Below are 25887 nucleotides of genomic sequence, written 5' to 3'. Positions count from 1 at the left end.
GGTGCATTAATGCACCTTTATGGTGTGCTCAGATGGCACCTGCAGAGAGAATGTCTGCAAACTGCTTAAAGTGTTTCTGAGGAAGCCTGCAGATGGCCTGTAAGGATCTGCGTGGATGAGAAGTACCTAACCTCCAGACTCTCCTAAAAATGCCCTCCGACGCAGACTTTCTCTCAAAACGCCTCATTTGACAGTGCCTTCTCAATGTCTGATTAGTTGATTCTATTTAAGGTAGCCAACAAATACTTAGAAGATTCCATATTCAGTTAGATGAAAGCATGCACGTACCAAAAAAAAGTGTTTTGCTGAGAATCCAAGTCCCAGGGTCCTCCACAACAGGTCTTCCAGCTCACAGGGACAAAGACAGAAGCACATCTGTTCCTCACAGGAAGGGCAGGGCTAGAGCCTGCTTATCTAAAGAGTCTGAAAGTTCTAGATAACTGTTTGGCCCAAAAAAATTGTCCTTGCTTAAAAGTTACGTAAAAATATGATCCTAATAAAATTACACAGTGAACACAAATAAGAATTGTAGAATAATATATTAGTATGTAATAAATACAATCTAGTACATATAATAATTTACCTAGCAAAACAGAAAAAAAGAAGTAATAATTCTAAATTGTGTTCTACTGATGTAGTAAAAGGCTGAAGCTGAGAAAGCTGAGTCTCACAGAAAATAACTTTAAAACTCAAGTTCATATACCATCCACAGCAGATTTGATAATAGAGAGATTTGAGACATTTGGGTTATATACGCTGAAGTATGACACATTATAAGCAGTGTCAGCACATTGCTCCAGACCTACGTCTGGAACACTTTCTAAGAAAAGAACATAGAGGAAAATATCCAGTTTGTCACACACACATCAACTAGGATCAGGTTGCTGTTTAACATGTCTCTGGAGGGACTATTAGTTTATCCAATTCACAAAGCTCTCCTGGCTCTGAAGAAAAAAGCTGGCTTGTTGGACGATGCGGAGATTTTTCTTTGGGAGGCATCCCACGATGGCTTGTTCTGAAAGATAACAAAATGCTCGCTCTGCGCAGAAAAAAAAAATTGCCCAGCCTGCTGAAGGTATCAAGCTTGACGAATACTTCAGCTCTTAGTTTTTGTGTACCAGCTTTAGAACGTCTTGAAAATCTTTGATGAGATTTCACCTCAGCTAAGAAGGTGCTCTTCTTTAATCCCATGTTTGAAGATGGGTTTTCAAAGATCTTTTCTTTAGGTCACAAGAGTAATAAAGAGCACCTGCATAACATTTGTACTACAGCTAGTGTGGGGCTGCAGTCAGTGGTAAAGTAAAAGTATCTAGGTTTTGCCACCAGAGGAAGCTGAAAATATTTTGCCTGTAGTAATGTTGGCAAGTAGGGTTTGGTGGAATTTCCAGGGAACTTTGCAATAAGAACTGGGTTCGTGTTGCAGCTCTGGGTTGCATTAGAAGAACCTGCTCCTTTGTAGCACTTTGAAACATTATTCTTTTGAGAAAAGTAGTGAATGAAAACTCTTAGGGCTCTGCTAGGATAGTTACATGGTCTATTTCCAATATAATTAAAGTGGCTTTTAATCATTGATTAGACTAAGAAAAAAAATTCACAGAATAGCTGAGGCTAGAAAAGGCCTCTGGAGATGATGTAGACCAAATCCCTGCCCAAGCAGAGCCAGGTAGAACAGGTTTCCCAGGACTGTGTTAAGCCAGCTTTTTAATATCTCCCAGACTAGAGACTCTGCAACCTCTTCACTCCATTTAATGTGTTCTAGGGATCTTTATTTCATTCACATTGCACCTTCTAGGAATTTCAGCTCTGCTGTAAACAGGTCATGCTTTGGTTAACAATTATGTCACAGTTCTGAAAAGGTAAAGTTAGCTCAGAAGGATAAACATCCAGACTTCCTACAGCATAAGGAGTATTATCAAACCCCAGGGAGTCTGTTTTCAGACTTGGCACAAAGCCAAAGCACTCCAGAGTCAGAAGCCACAGCACACTTCTTGTGTGTAACACAGATAATAAAAAAAAATAATCAAGATCCTGATTTTCCATGATTTGTGTGTGCAATAAATAGCACGCTACCCCACAATAACTTATACAAGAAACTTGGAGCTCACTTACTTTATTACATAGCTGAGAATATGAGACGATTCTAAAACTTACTACAAAGGTCTTTTAAAAAAATAAATCAAGCTTCAACCTCATACAGGAGAATTTCATTTTAAAGTAATACACAAGCAAATATTGCTTGCTTTCCAAGGCACAACCATATAAACAAAAACTGCAGATGTGATATATTTAATACAAAAATAAATACTGTTAATCTAAATGACAAAACAGCACATTTCCTCCCATGTGTAAATCTTAATTTAAAAAGTTTAGCTTTATTCTCAGTCATGAGATATAATGCAAGGACAATAAAAACTATTCTTTTAGTGACACCTACTCAGAACATGTCCCTATTATACCAGCACAGTAAACATCAGTACCTAAAACATAAAAAGTTTGCTGCATTATGGAAAAGAAGTTTCATTGCTTTTTTTCTGATAATACTGATCCTCACATACCTGACTCTGCAAAGTCTGAGTATTACCCAGAGTCTGAAATGCTCCTTGAAAGACTGAGTCCTCGCTGAATTGCATTAATAACTTTGAGCTTAGGCTATTACGTTGTTAAATAAATTACCTTTCATAATTATAAACAGTGTCAAATTCCTGAAAAACATTCTTCACCTTTAAACCTTGAATCTGAAAAAGTTCCAGTGCAGAGTGAATTAAAACATTGTTTTATTGCTAGCAAGTACAAAGAACTGTAGAAATAGCAGAGAACATAAAATGTGCCAATTTGACTTTCAAATGAACTTAAAAAGAAAATAAATATATTTATTGTTCAGCCTTTCCTCAGCAAATGAAAACGCAAAAGTAATCCAGATCATACAGATTTCACGTACAGCTCGCTAAGAAGAACATCAGCATTGATTCATGAAGCTGATTCTCCGGCTGACCGAATGTGATGTAGTAGTTGATTACAATAGGCTGGTGTTCGATGTTTATGTACAACCCCTTCAATTTCTTTCACAAGCAGTTCTGGGTATAAAACACTTCCTTCTTTTAAAACTTCTGTAAAACAAAAATATGTTTCATAAATCATTAGCCACTCTGGGTTTCTCTACCTAAGTTCCTTCAAAGCACCTGAAACCTAACTTGGAAGTTGTTTTTCTACAAGTTGTGCAGTCACGGCAACGTGATTCCTCCTTCACTTGCCAAGGTCTGTATGTTGATGTTCATGTACTTGAACACAGACACACTGATGAATTCCAAAGAAGCCATCAGGCAAGCTAGGATACGGCCACATCCTGCTGTGGTTAAGTGTTTGTGCTCCATATCCTGTTTAACATCTATGAAGTCTTCTAATACAAGCAGATATGCTGATGTTCCACTCAGGTGAGTGCTAGATAAAACATTACAATCTGCAGACAGGTAAAAGGGCTGAGCTCATACTCACTGAAACCCAAAGGAAAGCTTCCAGCCTGTTAGGAGTAGCCTCTAGTTGTATGCCCAACTTTCATATAACACCTGAAAACATGGTTTTAAAAGCGCTGTTGAAAATACACATGACTAGAAGTCTTACCTAGGAGTGCATTTTGAGTGTTTTGATCTGGGTCATCGAGATGTATCAGCAGTTCTTGGTACAGAAACTCAATATGATTTTCCATCGCAAATTTCACATCACTGTCCTTGAAGCATTTAAACCAATTAGTTAAGGTGTGAGCTGCTGCCAGTCGTACATCAGATGAAGCATCATCCAGACGCTTTAAAACTTCTGAAAAGGAACACAGACATAACCAAACAGCATTGGGAGCAGTGAAGTGATATTTTGCATTATGTAAGAAAACAAATCAGTCTTTAAGATGCTGAGTTTGGGAAAGCCCAATTTATTCGTTTATACCTCTGAGAACACAAACCCTGTTACACAGCATAGATTGTACTTCTGAGTCATTGTTTAGCATTTAAACATCATCCTAAGAAGCATAACAGATAACTGCTGACATTACAGCACTCTAGCTTAGGGTTTTCTTCCTTTTCTTCTTCCAACTCAATACCTACTCAGGTCTATTTACGGTACAATGAAATGGTTTGCTCTTGGCACTCAAACACACCAAAGAGAACAACATGACTACCATTTATATAATCTATTACTGTTCTGCTTTCACTATAGTTAGAACATTATATAGTCTAAACCAGGAAGCGATGAAGATGAAATACTAGCAAGCCTTGTGAAGACCGTAATATTGAGTGAAGTTCCATCTAGTGGTCTAATGCATGAAAACGTTGAGAATACTGCTCAGTTCTCAACTGGGAGTGAAGGCATTTCCAGAGGACGTTAACAATGTTATGCAATACACCAATTGTATAAACCAATACACCACCTCAGTGAAATGAAATACTGCAGTTAGAAAGCAGAAAGGCCTTGCAGGAAGCGAGCGCTGTTGCAGTCACACCCAACACCACCTACTCAAGCGCTTAACACTTCGATTTTCTAAAATGTGTGTCCTTTACATACTTAAAGCATTCTCATGTATCAGTTTAAGACCGTGTCTAAGTCTCTGCAGGATTAAGACATTAAATTGCCTCTCATATACAAAAATACTGCTAATGGTATGATTTTGTACAGCACTTTACTTTTTCAATTTATTTAGTATCTATAAAATTACTGTGGGAGAACTACCCAAATAGTTAAAATACCAGATAAGAGAACACAGAAATAGCATTAGACTTTATGTATGGGAGTGAAGTAAGAATGGCTGAGAAACTGAGCCTACATAAAATCTGCCTCTATTTGCACCTCAAACTGTTTAAAGCCCTTTTGCTTGCTCTTTAGGTGGGATTAAAGCCAGATGCCAGTGACATACAGCAGTTTTTGTCATTCCCCAGCCTGCATTAGTGCTTTCACTGTTACCAGCTGCAGTGAATCTGCAGGTGAGGTGAACAACCTGCACAGTGAGTCTTAAAACTATACAGTGAATCTGCTCACTGCTCCCAGACAATGATTTTCATCCTTAAAAGCTAAGCTAAGCTAACTATGATACTTCAGGTAAAAAAGGAACTGTAATTCTTCAACACAGAGAACCTGATTTAAACAAACAAACAAACAAACAAGCCAAACTTTTACACTTGCCTGTGTAAGTGTTGGTAAATTTATCTTCATCAAACTGCCTCCCACAGACTTTTAAAAAAACACCAACAATACGACAAGCCATCAGTCGAGCAATTTTAGAGTCTTCATCCATGGCAGCAATAATTTGGGGCATTAGACCATCTTTGACTTTTGCGATCTACAATTAACAGGAAAAGCATAGAAGAAAGATTTTCAGTTTATCTAAACAAATACGCTTATTGGTTACATCAGCTACCGTTAGGTCTCACCGATACTGATTTGCTTAATTTAAGAAGTTAACTATAAGAGTTAACCTGAAAATCTTGGAACTTACACGGCTCTATTTTTGCCTCTAAGCAAGCTTGGGAAATGAAAATCCACCAGTCGATCACCCTCTTCATGAATGCTCAGTATATATGCAGATGAGCTTTATATAACTTCTAAAAGCTTTAAACTTGCTTGCCTCTTTATTAAATAAAATTTGTCGGCAAAAATGTAAATAACTTGGAGATGAGGATTATGTTTATTTACCAGTAGATGGTGCTCTTATTCTAAAGGGAAGCTTTTAATTAAAGACTTGTAATGCTATGTTTTAGTAGGTTTCACTTTAATATATGCCTTTTGTATATGTTAACGTAAAAAAGGCATTAAGGCACTGATTCAGAAAAAATGCTTAACTAGAACAGTATAGGAGAACTCAACATGTTACTTGTTTTAAGTTCAATTAAGGTCTGATATAAAGACAATAAATACTAGGAACATTTTATAACATATAATTCTATTTATTTTTCAAAAATGCCCTTGTATGTAACAGATTTCAAGTGCATCATTTCCATATGCTTTGTTAGCAAAAAAACTTCAACCCCCCCCTCAAATTCAATTAATCCTTAACCACTACAGTGGGTAACACTTCTTTCAGTGTACTCCTAGTTAGCTCTCCGTTTCAGTTTCTACAGATACCCCTGAAGCTCCACCTCAAATCCTCCTGCCCCTTCCAGGATTCTTTTAGATTTTATTTTCCTGAGTGGACCTGCGGGCTCCAAGGCAACCAGACAACTTGTCTTGGACACTTTGTGTAAAGGCGTGTCCTGGCTAGTTCCAGAGCTGCTGCAGAGGCGCTAGCAAGGCATCCAATAATGCCAAGTACCCCAGTTGTGCTAAAAGCAGCTAGTGTTTTGGGTTACAAAACTGATGTTCTGCTAGAGCAAAGATCTACAAAATCTGGCGATGGTCAGTTCTACAGCTCACCACATAGTTGGCCTCAGGTCTCTTATCAGGGTGTTATCATCCCTCCACTACTAACGATTTAAATCATTGACACTTACGAAATCTAAAAATATTACTTACAAGAATGATTTAGTCTCCCACCCCCCTCCTCCTCTGCATTTAATTTGTCTTCCTGCCTAAGATATTAAAGTACATTTGATGAGAAAGAGAGAATTTACCTCTTCTGGTGAAAGCATTTCACTGTGAACAAGAGCCCAAAGGCATGATACAGCTGTAGTGCGGATGGCAGCTGCTGTTCTTCCAGCATGCCACTGCAGATTAGGAGCGAGGATGTCTTTTATCAAAGTCTCAAGGTAGCTAGGGAACAGCCTGAAGCCAAAAATAAGAAAGCAAAAAAGCAAAATAAATTAATGAGAAAGTGATAAAGAGACTGACAGGATCTAAAAGACAGTTTTCTGTCATGGAAACATAGGTAGAAAAGAAAAAAGTACTCTGAAAAGAAATAAGAAAAAATTATATAAGCCAAAGTGATACTAATGCATGTGATAAGATTTTCATAACTTAATTTTTCTAGATAATATTTAAACAAGTACCTAACATGCATGGAAAGGGGAGGCCAGACTTTCTCGCACTTCAGACGATGCCCATGACTCACTGTGTTATCTTGGTAAACTACTTACCTTCTCTGTGTCTCATTTTGTCCATCTGTGAAGTGGAGATAACACCTCATATGAATGCTGTGAGGCTTCATTAATATTTGTAAAGCCCTTTGAGACTGTCCAGTGAAAAGTATTTATAATGTGAAAAGTATGAATGCTATTGATGAATACTGATACTGCAGGGAGTCTGCATGGAACACTTCAGCTTTCTTTTGGCTCAGAAACTAGTCTCCCTCAAGGATGAGAGGTCTGTAGGACTTTCTGATAGTGCCAGTCCCAATACTGGGGTTTTTCACTACAAACACACAAATGCATGATATTTTTGCTAATGTTTCTTCCCCATCCAGTACTGAATGTCTTGTTATAATACTAAAAGTTGTTGCAAGAGTCAGCAATCCTCTACATCCATTTTATTCCAGCTCAAACTATTTTAAAATAGAAGAAAGATATAGATCTTACAAGTTAAAAAAGACTTTTCTGCATTAAAAAGACACGTGTGCCTGGCCTGTAACTACATAACTAAAGCTGTAGTTATTCACCGTGCCTTAGAAAAGCAGCCGGCGGTGTGCAAAACAGACTGACAAATAACAGGCTAAATCTATATTGACTCATGTCCCACTCTGTTCAAACTTCCCGCAGACCTGGACTGCAGCCACCTGAGCGCAAACAGCACATCCCTGGTGCCTGGCAGAAAGGGAAGAAACTGTTGCTGACTTTAAAAAGAAAAATATCCTGCATTTCCAGGATGAATAAGTGGCTTGTGTAGAGTTGTGCCAAGCCCCAGGAGGAACATAATGGGTAGATGTTAACAAAAAACAATTATCATCAAGTACTTAAAAAAAAATCCCCACAACAGCAAACCTGAATAATCCAGCAATGATACTCTAGCATTAAAAACTTCCATAATATAATATGATATAATATTATACTATTTTTTCAATGTAATACAAAACATAATTGTATCTACTTCTTCCCTGTAACTACCCTTTACCCACTGCAGTTAGACCTGGTCATCCAGGTGTAATCTGACTAAAGTACGACCAGCTAGCCTGCCAAATCTTAATCATCTGTTGCATATACACAAACCTGAGAATATTTATTTTCAATCTGATGAAACCAGATATCCCTGGCTGCAGCTTAGCCCCTTGGCCAAGTGAGCATTCAGTGTCTGAGAGTCAGAGAACCACTCTTGCTTCCCATCCAGCAGATGGCACTTAAGATTCAGTAATAACAAGAAATCTGATGTCCCACTATACATGTCTAGATTTGTCAAAAACCTTTATTATTTTAAACATTCTTGAAAATTAATAATTTTCTATTTAAAAAGTTGCCAGAAAAAAATACAACTAATGATCGCTATCATTCCAAATTTCCTTTTAGCTCCTAAGCTTAACCTGCCCCAAACTATCTGTGCTACTGTGCTATCTGACCAGTAGCCGCTTCTGTTTTCAATAAAGCCTTTCGTTAAACTGTGAAGAAACACCAGTCCATCACAACATAAATTCCATCACCATTATGTTAACCATAATGCTATGCTATTTGTGAGAATATTTGTTCTAATGCCTTGAAATGGAATCAGTAAAGCAATACCTGGCAATTATGTGACTCAGTTATTTCAGATGCAAGCAAAATTAGATGACCATACAACTGTGTTTAGCTTGATAAGTGAAAGCCTTCCTATCTAAACTGTTAGAATGTTTTTAAGGAGCTAAACCAATTACTGCCAGCAGTGAATGTAACTGTGTAACCAGAACTCATTACTACTTCACTACACTATCTCTCATTACCATGAAGTTGTATTTTTTGCTGTTGCTGATGCAATTAAATTCTCCCTCTTTCCATTTTCAAATCTTACTGCTGTAAATCTGTGTAACTTAATTCTAAAAGCAAATAATTTCCATGAAAGAATATACCCTGCACTATTTGTATTTACAGAATTGACACTTTATTCTCAACTGGATATGAAATAACTCAAACGTGACCTGTGCTTACAATAATACCTAGCTCTTTAGCAGCTATAAAAATCAGACCTTGGGCTTGCATTAAAATTGCTACTCCCATTTTATGGACTTACATACTTAAAATTTCATTCTACATTAATTATTTTTTATAGGTTTTTCTCTGGACTGGCTTCTTTCTGCTTTTATGGCACTGCTGCACTTGGCTTTATATGTTTGTGGATTGTTGCATTCTGGTTATTTTTCCTGTGTGTTTTTCTTTTTTCCAAACTTAAGAGCCCAAAGCTAGGTAATTCTAAACAAAACTGGATTTGCTTTTACAAATCAAAACCTCCAAAAATGTTTTGGAAACAACTCTTCAAACACAGAAACTCTATATGTTCTTTCCTGCATTAAAGCATTTGCTTTGACAAAGGTAAGTAGGATCAAGACTTCAAAGAGTCATTTAGCTCCCTCTCCCGCTTTTTAGCTTCTGAAGATAAACCTACCGGTAAAATTCATTGCATTGCTCTTGTTCCCAGAGGACAGGGAGCCTCACTATGAACTAGACCGAGCCATCCTTAGCCAGGAGTCCTTCTTCACACAAACAGGTCGATTAGCCTCACTGGATGTACCTAATCTTGACAAAAGGCCATTCACTCTCACCACCCTGAGCTAAACAGCTTCTGCTATTGCTGTCTGTGAAGGGCCGGTGTGATGTATGGCTATATTCTCCAAGAGCATTACTTTGAAGCATATTCTTCTATTTTTTCCACACTGGTAATTTCCTTTTCCTGGGAATCCTACTGCAGCTGACACATCATTGGGTTGGTTTTCTTTCTCCCCTTTTTGGTTCCTTTATTTATACAAATGACTGGGTTGCAGATGAAAAAAAATAATTCATTCATCCTATTTTCTTGAACTACTGCCAAAACAAAAGTTTACTCTTCGATGATATTCTCCGTAGGGCCCTGATTATCTCTTTCTACCAGCGGTACCTACATGACCTGCCTTAATATACTTACCTGAGTATTTCAGATACAGTCCTGCTGTACACGTGAGAAATAAAGAAGGGCTATGGCTGTGTGTTAATGGAGTGGCCCTTCCTACTTCCTTGCCACCCTAGTCAGGAATGCTGCGGGTCAGGACTCCATAGCATCCCACATTATTCATACTAACATGGCCTCACGGAACCCAAATGAACATTCAATATACCAGAATCACCAATTTGCTCATCAGAACCGTGCAAAGAAATTTCAAGTATAAATGACCATTGCTAACAAAGTGCTTTTAAGAAGAATGCTTACTGTGATTGATTTTTATTGGTTTTTTTTTTTTTAAAGAGTTTAAAATGGAAAAAACATACGTCAGAATACTTTTCCATCCTAAATGCAGCAGGCAGTGGAAAAAGCATAGCAGACAGTTTATGCATTCAGGACAACCTTGCAGAAGTGTTTGCACTACAAGTTGGCCTAAATTAATGATGACAAAAGACTCAGTGTTGGCACTATTATAAATGCAGGGGTTTTATAAGCACTGTAAATTATAGTTAGATTGCACTTGCAATGCATAAATAGTGGAAACAACAGGAGATTTCCATCATCAGTCACTGAGATTAATAACAGTTCCTTATCAAACATTTTAAATACTCTGCTATATCATGGGCATTTTTACATGCTCATTTTGGGGTGTTTTATTGTTTCCTTACAATGACTACAGGCAAAATTTAAGGATTTAGGAACTGGCTGGGAGGAAAAGACCACCTCTCCCCCGCTTTCTTTCTTAAGAATCTCCATTTCAGCTTTAAAATATATATTATTTTCAACTACAGCTCTTTATTTTTTGAAAACTATCCAGATCTGTATGACAGCCATTTTAATTCTCCACAGTGGCAGAGGTAGGAAGAGTGCAGTGGAGGAAGTCCAGATTTCAATACTTTTAAGTTACTGCACTCAGGCTTTCTAAGCATTGTTAAAAAACACTGCAAGAAAAATAAGCTGTGGAAGATGGTGGGAAAGTCTTTCTTATCCCAGATGTGCTATCACGGACACAATTATAGGGGCTAAATGCCATTGCATTAAATATCATTTCTTCTGATTGCCACTGTAGTGTTCAAATAGCTTGGCAAAATTAGAACATTGCTTACCCCTGAGAGTTGACCGTTTCACTCGCTTGCTGGAGTAACTGTGATAAAACAGTGAAAAGTTTTAAACGCATCTGGGGATCTTTATTTGGCTGAAGGCACGTCTTCAGAATGAGAATAAAGTTATCTAGAGCTTCACCTATGACAGGACCTAGAAAATAAACACATAAAACTTATTGCAAAGTACTAATAAGTTCTATTTAGATGTTCAATATGTGAGTGCATTAAAATTTGTAATATGCCTGGTATTAAAACAGTACTTAACTTTCCAGTCCTGCACAGCAGCTGTTGATGTATCCCTGTTACATCATATTAGGCAGAGTACAATCACCCAAGCTAACTCTCCGTGGGTTTAGGTGCCTGTAGTCTTAGCCATGGCAGCATGATGCTCCCTGAAGATTGGTTTACCCCACATCTCACTTCATAGAATGATAGACTGGTTTGTGCCCAAAGGGACCTTAAAACCCATCCAGTTCCAACTGCCCTGCCATGGGCAGAGACACCTTCCACTGGACCAGGTTGCTCAAACCTGGCCTTGAACACCTCCAGGCATCCACGATTTCTCTGGGCAGCATGTGTCAGCACCTCACCACCCTGACATCAAAGAATTTCTTCCCAATATCTAACCTAAACCTCCCCTCTTACAGCTAAAAAATTTTACCCCTCATTGCATTACATAGCATGGACATATACAGGCCATACACATGCTTTACTCTAAAGCTTCTTGCTGTAGAATGCTCCTTCTGCTCTAGGTCTGCAACCAACTACTTTCCTTTGGGCTCTTCTTCAGCTTTGCCTCCTTGTGATGCACATTCCATTCAATCCCAGTCACTCCGAAAAACCTCCCAGAAGGAGATACGACACTTTGGCATGCCCGATGACAAGAACATTCCTCACACATAGAATGGACAGACTGAATCCATAACAAGTTCACTAGCTTTTAAAATAGCTGGAAATTTAATGTTTACAACAATAATACCCCAACACCCCCCAAATCTTCCCTGTCTAGACTGAAATAATACAGGGTGTTGAACTGCAGTTTGCTAATTTTCTGTGCCAACAAATAGGTCTTTATTTGCATAGCACTTATTCAAAATACATTCATGTGAGTTCTGAGACGTTTAAAAGATAATACTATTATATCCAACTGATAACACCAAATTCAACAGATGGAAAATAAATAAACTACATTGCTAATTTCAGCTTAAGCATACATTCCTGAAAAACAGTAAAACCAGAGAAAATTGTAATGAGTAAATCCAATTACATTGATTAAAACCAACATTATATGTCAGAATGAAAAGAAAGAAAAAAAATAGGTCTAGGAGCTGCTGTGTCAGACAGAAAACACAGACAACAGCATATTACCAATATTGGATGCAAGCCAAAATGTTTGCCCAGACATTTGATGATTTATTTAGCATTAAGGAAAACAGAGACAACTGTCTAGAAGTCCCTCGGTCACGGAAATGGAAATGCAAATATACAGAAAAGTTGGCCTCTCAGATCCTGCACCGAAAAAACCTTTTGTTCTTTCCACAGATTCAAAATGAAAAGTATTTATGCTGTTTGCTGCACAAGCCAGCAAGTGTGTGCTTTACATAGGTTTGTTGAGGATTATTAGAGGTTCAAGGATCAAATGCAGATGATACAGTCCCTTAAGACATACCTGTCCACATTTAATTATCTCCAGCAGCAATAATATGTCACCTGTAACTCAAGTAGCTGTCTACATCCCCTTTTTAACTAACAGAAAGGAAAAAAAACCCCAAAATTTCCATTTTAATCATCTTAAAATGGGTGTCTAGGTGAAAAGAACTGCCTATCACTGCATCCCTTGCCTGTAGATGCAATCTGGAGAGCTCCATCAGAGGAATGTTCACTGCACAGATCTGAAGTTAGGTGAAATGTATGCCAAAGTTTCACTAACCTAGATAACGTAATGTGTTCAAGAACATAAGTGAGGAAATGTTCATACATATGTATATATATATAGTACCTTTTATAAGACTAGTAAATAGACTGAATAATAGACAAATCTATGGACACATAAGCTACTTCAGTTTGTCTTCCCATAATCCTTACCTGTTTCATTTACCTGTAAGCGTACTGTTCCTTGCAGCCAGGAAGTCTTTCAGAATTTGAGCTGCTTCGACATTTTTGGTTTTGCTTACCATCGTATTCTCGTGAAGTTTCTAAATGTTATTACTGTTGTCTGCAGGCTACAGAGATTGTTACCTTATTTTTTTAGAACTAATAAATAAATTTTACCTGAATGCGTTGCGATGACTTCTAACTGTAATATTTCTGGAGAATAGCAGGTCCAGCAATCATGTGATACTGAAACCCATTCCATAAGCTGATTTATATGCTGTTTGTAGAGATAAAGAAAACCATCCAGTTGCTGCACTTCTGCTAATGAAGACATTGTTTCCTCTACCTGTTAACACAGAGACAGGATACAACTTAAAAACCATCACAATTATACTACAAGAAGAGAAGGGACACAAGATTTCTATAGTTTCTACCTGGACAGTCAAGACTGTAAATGTCTGCCTATACTACATCCATAAACTTTGATTAAAAGTGAAACAATTACCCTGATTTAAAAATGAAATCCTAAGGAACACAGCAACATAACAACAAATCCATATGAAAATCTATCCAAAAACTAACCACAGTTCTCTCTAGGAGAGGAAAAAAAAAAAAATGAGGTTTTGCTAAGGACAAAGATTACTTTTAAGCAGGTTTGCCTGCTTCAAGCACAATAGATTTCTCCTTTCTGGAAGCATTCTGCCAGCCAGCCAAAACCAATTCAGGATAACTTATAGGTAAAATATTAATTTATCTGTAAATTAATTGGAACATTTTACAGGACAGAATATGTCAAGATGGGAACTGTTCTCCATTATTAATCCAAACAGAATCTGCAAGATGTTTTAAAATAAACTCTTCAAGTAGTTACAAGAGTGCAATTACAAAAAAGAGAGTAAATTAAATATGCCAATAGACTGATGCATATCTTCTCATTAAGAAGGGTCTCACAGTTAAAATAAAAACCCAACCAACCCCCCCAAAAAATAGCAAAGGTGATTTTCTTTCCTATATTTGAAAGCTAACTAGTTTAATGATACATTATGTAGGTGCTAATAATCAACCTGTGCTGCAAGAAGAGCCAAGATAGCACAGGCTACTGATAATGAAACAAAATCTTATCTTTAAGTCCCAGCTAAACCACTGACAAGCCCACCACAGGCTTAACAGGCTCTAACAACTGATATGGCTACAGCCTACTTGAGGCTGTAAACCATGCTCCTCATCGCGATACTGAAGTGCTCTGTTGGTGGTCTTGGTCTTTCTCCTTTGCCCCTGGGAACGAGCCACACTGATTAACACAAAGCAAAGGGGCCAAAAATCAAGCAAATAGGACGAGTAGCACCACTTGCAATCAGGTCACGTCACTTGTGCTCTCTGATACGCTTGTGATCTTCTTTCCGTCCCCTTATAGTAAAGCCTGAATTGAAGTTCTGTAATGCAAAGTTTTGAATAACTTATATCTATACTCAAAATCTTTTGATCCTGAACACAAACTATCCTGAACAACAAATTTATATCTGTGACGCTAGATGCAACATGTTTGTTTTTTATGGTCTTAAGCTATTTAACAGGGATGACTTGCTTTCTGCAAGTTGTACATCTTACTTTGAGGTTTTAGAATGGTCAGTAACTGGCGCATTATGTTTATAAATCAAGTCATATTTGTCTTAGAAAATCTGGCAACAAGATTACATAATTGCAATATTTCAAATTTGTCAATCTCCTAACTAAAAGAATGGCTAATGAGAAAAAGGATTCCCTTCCAAAGTACTGTCAACTTTAAAAATCATCTGTAACTGCAGGAACGTCTTGAACCTTAAGAAATCTTCAGAGATTAACTTCTCTGTATATGAAAATCAGGATTTATCTCCATGAAACTGTTTTCTTTGTAGGAGTATAAATTTGTAAGGTTTTAAATAGATATTACTGACTTCATACACTACCATAGGACTAAATGGATAAGATACTGCAAAATATACCAGATCCATCTGTCCAAGGTTTACTTGGACAGTCTGTTAAAAAAAACCCAAAACCAACAAACCAAAACTCAAAAAATCCCACTCTTGTACTGTCTTTCCATAAGACATATCCTCAGGCCATACCTCTCTGGCTTGCAAAGTCTTTTCAATACGTGTTTCAAGCTTTGTTCTGTTTTACTTCCTTTAGAATAGGTTTTTATGTGCATGCCTCCTTAGAGGTTGTCTGACAGCTCTGGGGCCATAAATACTGATGCTATGCAGGCTTTCAGAATACCATGCCTGGGAGCAAAAGAAAAGGAAGCAGAATAGCCATCGCTATTTCAGGCACACGTTTGATAGAAGACAACCTGGATAGGTCACAATTGTACTACATAAGGACGGCTTGCTGATTTATTTGATATTTAGCTTGGGGAAGAAAAAGGAAGAGAGAAATAAGGGGGTGAGATAATGATTAGCCAAAGAAGCTCATCTGTTATCAGGGTATCTACAGATGTCCTCGATTTTAAAGCATTCCTGCAACTTCTAAGCTTTTGGTTCTCGTGGGGAGGTAAAAAGGTCAACTACTGTAAAGTCAGTCTGATCTTTGCCTAAAGATAAAAAAACTGATTATGAAACTGTCACATTTTAAGGTTAGTAGTGCTCTTGATGTACTAGTGAATTGTTCTTTAACAGTCAGAAAATAAATTCGAGCTTTTCCCTGGCTACTTGTTGATGTTAGTTTATATGCAGGAGCACACAATAATCCAGTGATTTATATCCACCTAAAAAGTACGCATCAACTGTTCAACCTAGACAACCCAAACAAAGTGTCTCATCAATAGTAAAAATCAGAAACACAAGGAAACATTAAACCAGCTCACAGTTTACCTTTTCTTTAAGGTGTTGAGAACTTGGTACTGCCATTATTGTCACCAAAACCTTCATTAGCTGCAAGCTAATTTCTTTGCAGTCTTCCTGGCATACTTCAATCAATGCTTGTATGCAACAAAGCAACTGCTCCATATAGAAGACCTATTTTGTAATGAAAGCATACATTTATTATGTTTTGTTAGAAAACACAATATTCTTTTAAGGGACAGATATGGGAAAACGTAGTAATAAAATCTGAGCACTGCATAATCCCCTAAGTGGGTGACATTAAAAAAACCAAAACCTAACGTGAAATTATCAATTACCTACATTCTGCTTTCTATACAACACAATGTAATCTTCCTCCCACACCACTTATTTGTAATTACCTTGTCCCGTTAACAAAACAAATGACCCTGCTCTTAATCACACAATGGCTCCAATGTGAACAAAACCAACAGCATTTGGAAGGCTTACTGATAACGCTTTCTCTTTCTGAAGCGCAATTTGTTGATTAATAACATATTTTTTACAACTCTTTCAGATTTTATTCCATTTGACTATGTTGAATAGAAAAATAGTGATTAACTATATAAACCAAGTAAACCTGAGCATCTGCTTTTCTCTCAACCAATTAATCCCATTTGATGCAATATAATGCACGTTATCTTGATCCAGCTGATACCAGCTGAAGTCAATATTGTTGTCAATTAGTTTGCAATAACTTCTATGACGAAGCGCATCAGATATTCCATGTAGCTGTCAGATTACATTCAACGAACAGAATGTGCCATTGTTACAAATTACCTTCCAAAAAACAAACCAAGTCTAGGAATAGGTTAGCTCTAAATGTTATTAATCTCAGGGACACGGTCAGTCCTTAGCTAGCCAGTGGCTATGCAGCATTTGCCATCTAAAATAGAGAAAAGATTGTTTTCCAAGACCAAAGGCTAGAAAAATGCTACCAAATGCTTTGGCTGCAAATGAATGTGTCTACTGTATCTAATGCCAAATGGAAGTGGTAAGCTTAAGACCTCATAGCAATTTTGCAGATATATTTCAGGGAATTATTATTTGAACAATCAGGTTATAGTGCTCCCAGTTATATGAGTTCTTAATCAGCACAGACCTCATGGAGATTAAGGTTAATTCCCGCATCACTGGTACATATTCCATTAGGGAGAGAAACTAATGAGGGAAGAACTTCAAACGTATATCTGATATTGGCTCAAAAAGACAATTACACTAGGTTCAGTCTACACACATGAGTAACTGTTTTAAAGGGAAGCCTGCATCTGACATGAAGTCAGTTTTCTGGCCTTTTTTTGTTAATCTTAAAAGCAGAGGCCTAACAGGCTTTTGGTGGCCAATACAACATAAAAATAAGAGTACATTTAGAGGGAAACTTTCCTGGGAAATCTGACATGCCTTTTCACTTCTCTCTCACTATCTGACACCTTTTGCAGCAGTTCTCAAACTGAAACCAACACCTGCAGAGAGGATGGAGGGCTAACAAGGTTTTGGGAATAGCAGATCTGACCAGGAATCCACAACACAGATGAGGGAGGACAGGGAAGCTCCTGTTTTGTCCCAAGACACATGTCCACAACTATATCCTGAGATAGGGCAAGGTAGGTGTACAAGGGAGGGATAGGAATGAGAGCATTAGGGAGAACACAGGGAAAAAATAAGTTGGAGAATGACCAGTCTAAAACTTTGTTTCGTTGTGTGTTGTCCAGTTATCCTTACCTCTTCAGATTGTTGACAAAGTCCACCTCGTGACAGTGTGTTGCCAAGATCGGTCAAATGAGGCTGTAAGATTTCTTTTGGGCTACCTCGAACCACTGCAGTTAGAACCATGATACAAGATGGTTTAGCTGTCTTCCCGAAGGCTGACGTGATTAATCTCAATGACACCTTAGGGCTGACAAATGTTCCAATCAATTCTGCTGCTGTCACACACTGAAAAAAGAAGAGGAAAACCTGAGGATTTTCCTGAAAACACAGACCATTCAACATATCATGGGCTTTTTCTTGGTTCCATATCATGGTTCCAGCTGTTATTTTAAATGCTTCAGCAGTTGCCTTTTAGGCCTTTTCCACTCGCTAAGTAATGATTATATGCGTGAATAAATTTTCTTGACATGTGTTCAGTAAGCACATAATAAGGCATGCAAGCAGTCTTATCAGCATCTGACAAACTTTCATGAGAAAGTAATGTACAGAAATGAAGTGTACAACTTCCAGTGTAAAGAAGTCTCTAGTTTAGAATAACCAGATGTTGCAGATTTAGTGGTTTAGTGTTTTGTCCTCCAAATGCTGTTGTGAGGAATGCTCTCAATGCACCCACCACCCGTCTATTAAAAGCAACAACAATAAAACCTTGGAAGAGGAATTTTTTTGGTTTTGTACTATATTTTGACACTGACAATACAGATCTGGTTTAGGGTGGAAGCACTACCATGAGTGAACCGCCCACTGCTTTCAAACTCTAACTTCAACTGAAAAAGTTTAAATTATTGTGTATTCCCTGTGACATTCACATTAACTTGAAATTAACTTGAAAGGGTGTGACCTGCACATTTTTTTAAATGGAATTTGTTGCCCCAAGGCTTTTATGCTTTAATCCACTGCCTATGGTTTTTAAGGAGATCATTATCAATGCTTCATGAGGTTGGCATATAAACTAAACAGTATTTAATTAACCTTACTATTGGTATTCATACCAGTAATACCATAATACATTTATTTTAACATAGTAAGTATAACATTAACATGTTTTTAACATCCATAAAAACCTGAGCCTGATCCTTCAGTCATGGGCAATTTCCAGTGACCTGAGGTTCGGTCAAGCCTCAGGAATTAGGTTAGGTCCTAGACTTAGAAATATAAAAGATAGAGTCTTAATTCAGTGTACAATAGATACTTTAACAGATTAAACTTACATTTTTAACCACACTACTTTCTTCATCCAAGCATGCTTGGTACAAAGTCCTAAGCAGCAGTTCCATGTGCTGCGTTATGTGATCCTCTGCATGTAGCAATAACGTATACAGAAGCTGAGATGCTTTTATTCTTGTGCTTTCAACCCAGTCTGTTATATCATGACAGAGACCTGGAAGAATTTTGGAGAGGTTTCTGGACACAAGTTCCCGACAACCTAGTCCTGGCCGGGCCACTAAAAGGAAAAAGTAAAACAAAACAAAGAAAAATCTAAGGAAAAGCCAATGCACATTAATCCTTAGAAAAGTTTTAAGGCTCCAAGAGAAGAGCCTTGTCTGCTTCAGCATGGAACAAAATATTCCAAATACTGCCGAGGAGTTTACCTGTGCAAGCTGTATTTCTTTAATATAGAGTGCAGAATTTAAGCTCCACACAGCTCTCTGAAAACTTATAAATTTACTACTGGATGGTGATTTAGATCACTTGTTTTGAAATGTTTACAGAAGGGGAAGAGAAAGAGAACTTGAATGAATATGGAACATTACCCACTTTGGAAAACACGATTTAATAATTTCCTTTTAATTTTTATAGCAACACAAATCCCACTAAAAAAACTGAAACACACGAAAGCAAGACTTTTGCATACAAACATCACAGTAACACGAAGTTAAATGTAATCTGGAGGGAGAAAGAAAGGTAGAATTTGCAAATAATGTAGGAGACGTGAACTGCAGTAAACCAGGCATGTCAATTGTGCCCTCTAAAGGAAAAGGTTAAAAGCGTACCTAACAAATTAAAAGCACAGGTGCTGTGTAATAGGTGATACTATTATTTTATTCTAAAATTCACAGCTATTTTACAACCATCAGCACACGAATTGTGGCTTCTTTTGTCAACAGATGATAATGGTTTGTATTATGAAAACTGACAATGAATAGCTAAAGGTCAAATAAAGAAATCGACTTGAGACAGCAAATACAGCCTGGCATCCTATTTGGCCTGAGGGACAATTTTGTTTAAAGAATTTGGACCATCTTTATCAGTAGTTCTTTAATTTCAGATGTTTAAATGCTGGCATTTATCCCTGTAGCTACTCCTGTCAAAGACTTCCCTGCTATAAACTCTCTGCACCTTTATCCTAAGGCAATGACTGCTGTTGCTCAATGGAAAGCTGCTCAGTTGGTTGGATGACAGCAGGTATGAGGTCTAACTCCACTCTTCCCCTGACCTGCAAGATCTGTCATCCTGAGATCAAAGCATGAGGGGCCCATACGTCAGCTTCATTAGGCTGACAGATGGGCAGATAGTTAAGTAAAATGTATTATAAACTCACAGTCATAAAAAGATAATTTAGGACGTTAAGTAAGTCAGAAGAACGGACAATAAAGTCAATAAAGTGTTAAAACACATCATTACCATATTATAGAAAAATACAAATGTGCGTGGAGGGGAAAGATGAGGGAAGGACTCACATCATAACTCATTCATATACAGTCTGGGGTATGATACCACAGATTATTACGTAAGACTAAGATACACTAATGCCTTTGATAAAGTTTCATATCTGTAAGACTAAGTAGCCAATCACCTTTTCTTCTAATTTTTCTTCTCTTTTGACACATAAAGCCTGACTATTAATAAAACATACAATATGTAAGTAAAGATAAGCAGTAGGAAATTATATCTTAGAGTCACCAATCACTTTGGACCCAAAAGAAAAATTATCAAGTCATTCCTTTAAAATGTACGTAAACACACACACATATATGTCACATTCAGGCCTTAACTGCATCATCCTATTGAGCATGATGCATGAAAAGTCAATTAAATGCTGGGCTGGAATGTTGCCCAAATTTGTGAAGCATATTCATAGTGCCAAGAAGATTATTTCAGAAAGTACATATCATTTAATTATGATGTACTTGATAGATGTCCCTTTCAAAAAAATCCCAAAAACAACAACAAAAAAAACACCACAGAAAAACCCCAGTATACACACACAAAACCCAACACAGACCGATAGAAAACTGAACAAGTTAACAGTATTAGCAACAGAAATGCAAACAACTGTTTCAAAGAACCACACAAGAAGCTTTTATGAACTTCATTATATCATGGTCATTACAAAGTAAGTGACTGGACTTCACCAGTTTATGTATGTTAAAGAATTCTCTGTCTGCCAAAAGAAGAAATAAGTTTCTGCCATCACTAGTGGAAGTAAAAGCATTCTTTACCATTTACAAATCCCTAAGGTAGTATTATACATAAGGAAGAAAGGAAAAAAAAATGGAAAGGATAACAGATCAACTTGACTGTCTTCAAAGCTAAACATCTCTGTCAAACCAGTCACCATTATGAAGTGTTTCCCCTTTCATTCAAGCATTACTGAGTAAAATAACTTTAAAGAGGAGGGGGAGGAAGTGCAATTTCAAAGAAGAAAGGACTCCGGAACCCACTGTCATGGAAAGGATTTTGCTGCTAGGTACTCTGTGATGTGATTGTCAGGTAGGCACAAGTCAAGCATGAACCTGTTCTTTCACACCAAGAGAGTTTTTGTTCTGTTAAACATGAATGTAGAAATCAATAAATGACCCATTTAAATCCTCTCTCTTGCCAACACCCATGTGCGTATTTTTAAACATTAACTTTATGAACCTGAGACAAGAAAAAAGCTTCAAGCTACTGCAAACACAGTTTTAAAGCTACCTATAAATCATATGCTACTATAAAGAAATCTCTGCTGCATATCTTGGTTTTTTGTGTGTAATAAAGGAAATTGCTTCTGTTCTCATGTGTTCACGTACGCTGGTAGATTTTAATTACTATCCTGGTGTCTTAGAGAGAAGTTTGAAATCATTCTACTGCAAATTTTCCTTCCATGTCAGTTCCGTGAATCATTAATGCTGTGTCTGGTTCTCATTATTCAAGGACTTATCTCACAGGTTCTTCCACCCTGCCCTCCTTTCTGGCCATCTCTATGCCCCTTCTCCACCTGGCTGCTGACTAATGTAGAACTGCTGCTCTGCATCACTGCTTTACCTCTTTTTCAGCACAGGCATTTTCATTTACTCTCTCCAAAACGCATTTTGGAATTAATGGAAAAAATGAGGGTAGTTAGTGAACAAACGACTTTTAAAATTAATACAAGTAATTTAATGTACATATATGCTATATATTTGTATATACATGTTACTCTTATACATTAAATAATATTATATTGTGTAATGAATATTACACACCTTGCCCTGCTGTCATTACTGCACTGCAGCTCTCAGACTATTCAGGAAGTAAAAGTCACTTTCAGTGCAACACTTACCTCCTTTGGGATAATGAGATGGTGAAACACTAAAATCCATCTTATCTTTCAGATCTTCTTCATTCTCTTTCTCCCACTGCAAGCCTATCTTTTCCCAGTAAGTCCAGGCCAATTTCCTAGACATAACATAAAAGTCTTATACCATTATGACTCCAAAGTAAAAACATTCTAAAATGAGACTTCCAGAAACTCTGACTTCTTAAATTCAAATGGGATGATGGGAAACATTCCTGCCATTTAACCTAGATGCATCAAATTGAGAGATTATATTTCTTCTGCAGTTGGTGGACAGAGGTTATCACTTCCAAGGGACAATTCTGTCTCTGTCTCCCTCTCTGTCTTCATCTCTCTCGTACTAACTTGAATGTAAGGACAGTATAACAAAAGTTACTGAAGATAATGCTATAATTTTGGGTTTAAGGAAAAAAAAAGAAAAAAATGGGGTATTTTTTCCTCCAAGCAATATGTCTGAGAAAACAGAAACACTTCCATATGTGACAGAAAAAAAAAAAGTTCTGCTTACATATTTTCAGGAATTTCATCAGTAAAGCTGCCAAGTAACAAAGGGATCAACTTGTGAAAATAGGAATATCTGTCTCGTAAGTGCAACAACCATTCTCCAATGACAGTTGTCACAGCGTGCCGAACCTACATGGATACAGAAAGACGATATCAAATATGTCAGAAAAATACCAGAAAAAATAGTATTTGCTTTTAGTTTAGAAGACTTGGTAAAGTACATCAATAGTCACAAGAAATGACAAGAACCCAGAATTTCCTCATTTGCAGCAGTTTCCTAGGCAACACACAAGGTATCATGCTCCCTCTTGTGTTCTCACTCTGGCTTAGTCTTAGACTATGTGCTGCACAAAACCACTTATTTGAGAGGAAGACAACACATTGGCCTAACTCAAAAAACTCTAAACTCCTGTGGCCAATACCTCTCTGGGAACGTACAAAATGTACGTTTCTCTGGAATTTGATGCTTTCCTACCACATCTCCAGAAGACAATTTTCTCTTTTCATTACAAAGGAAGCCTAACAAGTTAAATAACGTGAATATATCCTCTCAAAATTTAAAATATTTTAGTTATGATCAAGTTGCATATTCTAATATTACTTCTTCAACTGCATCTAAGGGATCAATCCCATAAGGGTTTGCTAAGCATCTTAAAAGGACATAGCTACAGAGAGATTTGACAGAATTAAAGGCACCTATTAAAATAAAAAGGTGCCTACAAGCTTCAACAGCCTGCAGAATAAGACAGCAGCTGAATTGATCATACTCCTTGATTTTGGATAGCTTACAACTGACAAAGCTTGTATGCAATACATTTAAATATTTTGACTGAATGGATGAAAGTTAAAAACTAGGGGAGAGGAGAAGAGGAAAACACACATGAACACACAAAAACCCAAACGGATTTAAAATAAATCCAAGAGAAAAAAAACACACCTTGGGAATCTCATCAAATAACCTCTGGGCCAGATGAGACAGAACATCATCCACAGACTTTCCATTTCCAAACTGTATCACTGTTCCGGTAGCCTGAATTACATCAACACGAACTCTGTAGTGCTGGTGTGAAATTGTTTGCATTAAGGGTTTTATCAAAGATTCTGACTGCATATGGAAGTGCTCTGTTAGGGCAGAAAGACAGAAACTTCTTTCTCTATGTGGGTGACAGATCCTGTGCAACATGATTTCTGTAACACTATGAACAGCAGCCCACTGAACAGCAGCCCACTGAACAGCAGCCCGATTAACATTTCTGCATTTACACAGCGTGCAGATTTAACTTCATTCTGTGTTAGAGGTGAACATTGGCCTGCTTGCACTCCCCTAACCCCCTTCCACTATTACCCACAGGCTGTAATTGCTCAGCATCCATCCCTGGAAGGGCTCTTCTCCAACAGATCCTCCACGGCCTGCAGAGCACACCTGCGTGTGCCACTTCTCATCTCCCTTCCTCTCTCCTGGCTGCATCCCTGCACCCTCCCACCGGTCCCTACCCGTCTCCCATCCCCTCGGGAGGCCGCAGGCTCCCCCCGCTCCCATCCCCAGGCCCCACCTGGCACGGCCTGGGCGCAGGCCACGGCACACCTGCAGCTCTCTCGCCTGACCTCGGGGTAGGGGTCGAGGAGGGCGGCCTGGAGGACACCGATCACGTCGCTGAGGAAGGGCCCCACGGAGGCCCCGCAGCGCCGCAGCAGCAGCCCCAGCAGCCGCACGAGGCCGAGGCGCAGCTCCTCGCTGGGCTCGAAGCCCTGCGGCGGGCACAGGCGCTGCGCCAGCACCGGCAGGAGGACGGGCAGCGCCTCGTCGGGCCGCTCGCCGTGGCTGAGCCCGTGGCTGAGGAGCTGGAGGGCGAGCTCCCGGCACCGCTCCGCCGCGTCCCCCGCCACGCACCGCGCCAGGGGCCGCATCAGCTGAGCCACGAAGACGTCCCGCACCGCGGCGGGCTCCTGCACCTCGGCCCGGATCGCCTCCAGCGCCCGTACCCGCGCCGCTCGCCCGCTCTCGGGCTCCTGGAGGCAGCTCAGCGCCCGGGCCAGCGCCGGGGCCCCCTGGGCCAGCGCCGGGGCCCCCTCGGCCGCCGCCATGCCGCCTCGTCGCTACGGAAGTGCGGCGCCGTTGCTAAGGACGCGCGAGGCTTTTACGACGGCGGGCGACCGCTTTACGGCTAAGCAGAACTGGACGGCAGAGAACGGCAGCGGAGGAGGGGGCGGCTCCGGTCTCGCCGCGTCCCCCGGGCTCGGAGAGCCGGGCCCGGCCCCGGCTCCAGCCCTCCCGCGTCCCCCGGGCTCCGAGAGCCGAGCCCGGCCCCGGCTCCAGCCCCGCCACGTCCCCCGGGCTCCATGAGCCGGGCCCGGCCCCGCCGCACAGCAACGAGGAGGCAGGGTTGAGGTTTCCGTAGGTACCGGAGGGAGAAGGACCCGTTACCCAGCGGGCAAAAGGAGGCGCAAAGCCGAGAGAAACCCCCGTGGGGATGCGCAAGGCACAGCGCAGCGCCGGGGGAGGGAGGGTGTCACCGGGGAAGCCTGCGCATCTGGCAGGCTGTTTGCATCACTTTTCCCTTGTGGTTTTCTCCGGAGGGATCGGTGCCGCCGTGGCAGTAAGTCACCGGCTTCTAGAACAGAGTTTCAGTGTGTTGATGTGTCTCTGCGTTGCGTTGGTGTTGTACTTGCCTGCCCTGCACAGAGCATCGTGTTTCATGCAGTGCTTTCGTGACCCTGCAGTCAACAGATATGAACCTCAAAGGGTCATCAAGGTCTTTTTCTTGACTAATCATACTTTCAAATGCAATAAACTACATAACTAATTTAAATTACCCTTTTAAAGTAGCGTTGTATTTACTTCATTGTCTTGTTATGCTGCGTCTAGCCTGGCTGCAAACCTTTGGATTTACAGAATCATAGAATCATTTAGATTGGAAAAGACCTTTAAGATCATTGATCCGGTGGGTCTCTTCCAACCTGGTTATTCTATGATTCTATGACTGTAAACCAAACACTGCCAAGTCCACCACTAAACCATGTCCCTAAGCACCACATCTGCAAGTCTCTTAAAAACCTCTAGAGACACTGACTC

The 25887-nt window shown here is 39.2% G+C and overlaps 1 protein-coding gene across 1 annotated transcript; it reads right to left on the bottom strand.

The window, feature by feature from the left end:
• Positions 1-2073: 2073 nt before the first annotated feature.
• Positions 2074-24899, bottom strand: DNAAF5 (dynein axonemal assembly factor 5). The gene is made up of 13 exons (XM_069870450.1): positions 24368-24899; positions 23752-23936; positions 22819-22943; positions 22296-22411; positions 18982-19214; positions 17786-17998; positions 16055-16198; positions 13383-13551; positions 11115-11262; positions 6591-6741; positions 5167-5323; positions 3619-3810; positions 2074-3107 (listed from the first exon to the last, which is right to left on the bottom strand). The coding sequence occupies exons 1-13, from the start codon at positions 24897-24899 to the stop codon at positions 2968-2970; spliced, it is 2505 nt and encodes an 834-aa protein (XP_069726551.1). The 3' UTR covers positions 2074-2967.
• Between the last annotated feature and the right edge of the window lie 988 nt (positions 24900-25887).

The sequence above is a fragment of the Phaenicophaeus curvirostris genome, chromosome 16 (assembly GCF_032191515.1).
Source record: "Phaenicophaeus curvirostris isolate KB17595 chromosome 16, BPBGC_Pcur_1.0, whole genome shotgun sequence".
Classification (NCBI taxonomy): domain Eukaryota; kingdom Metazoa; phylum Chordata; class Aves; order Cuculiformes; family Cuculidae; genus Phaenicophaeus; species Phaenicophaeus curvirostris.
This window is presented reverse-complemented; position numbering and strand designations above follow the sequence as displayed.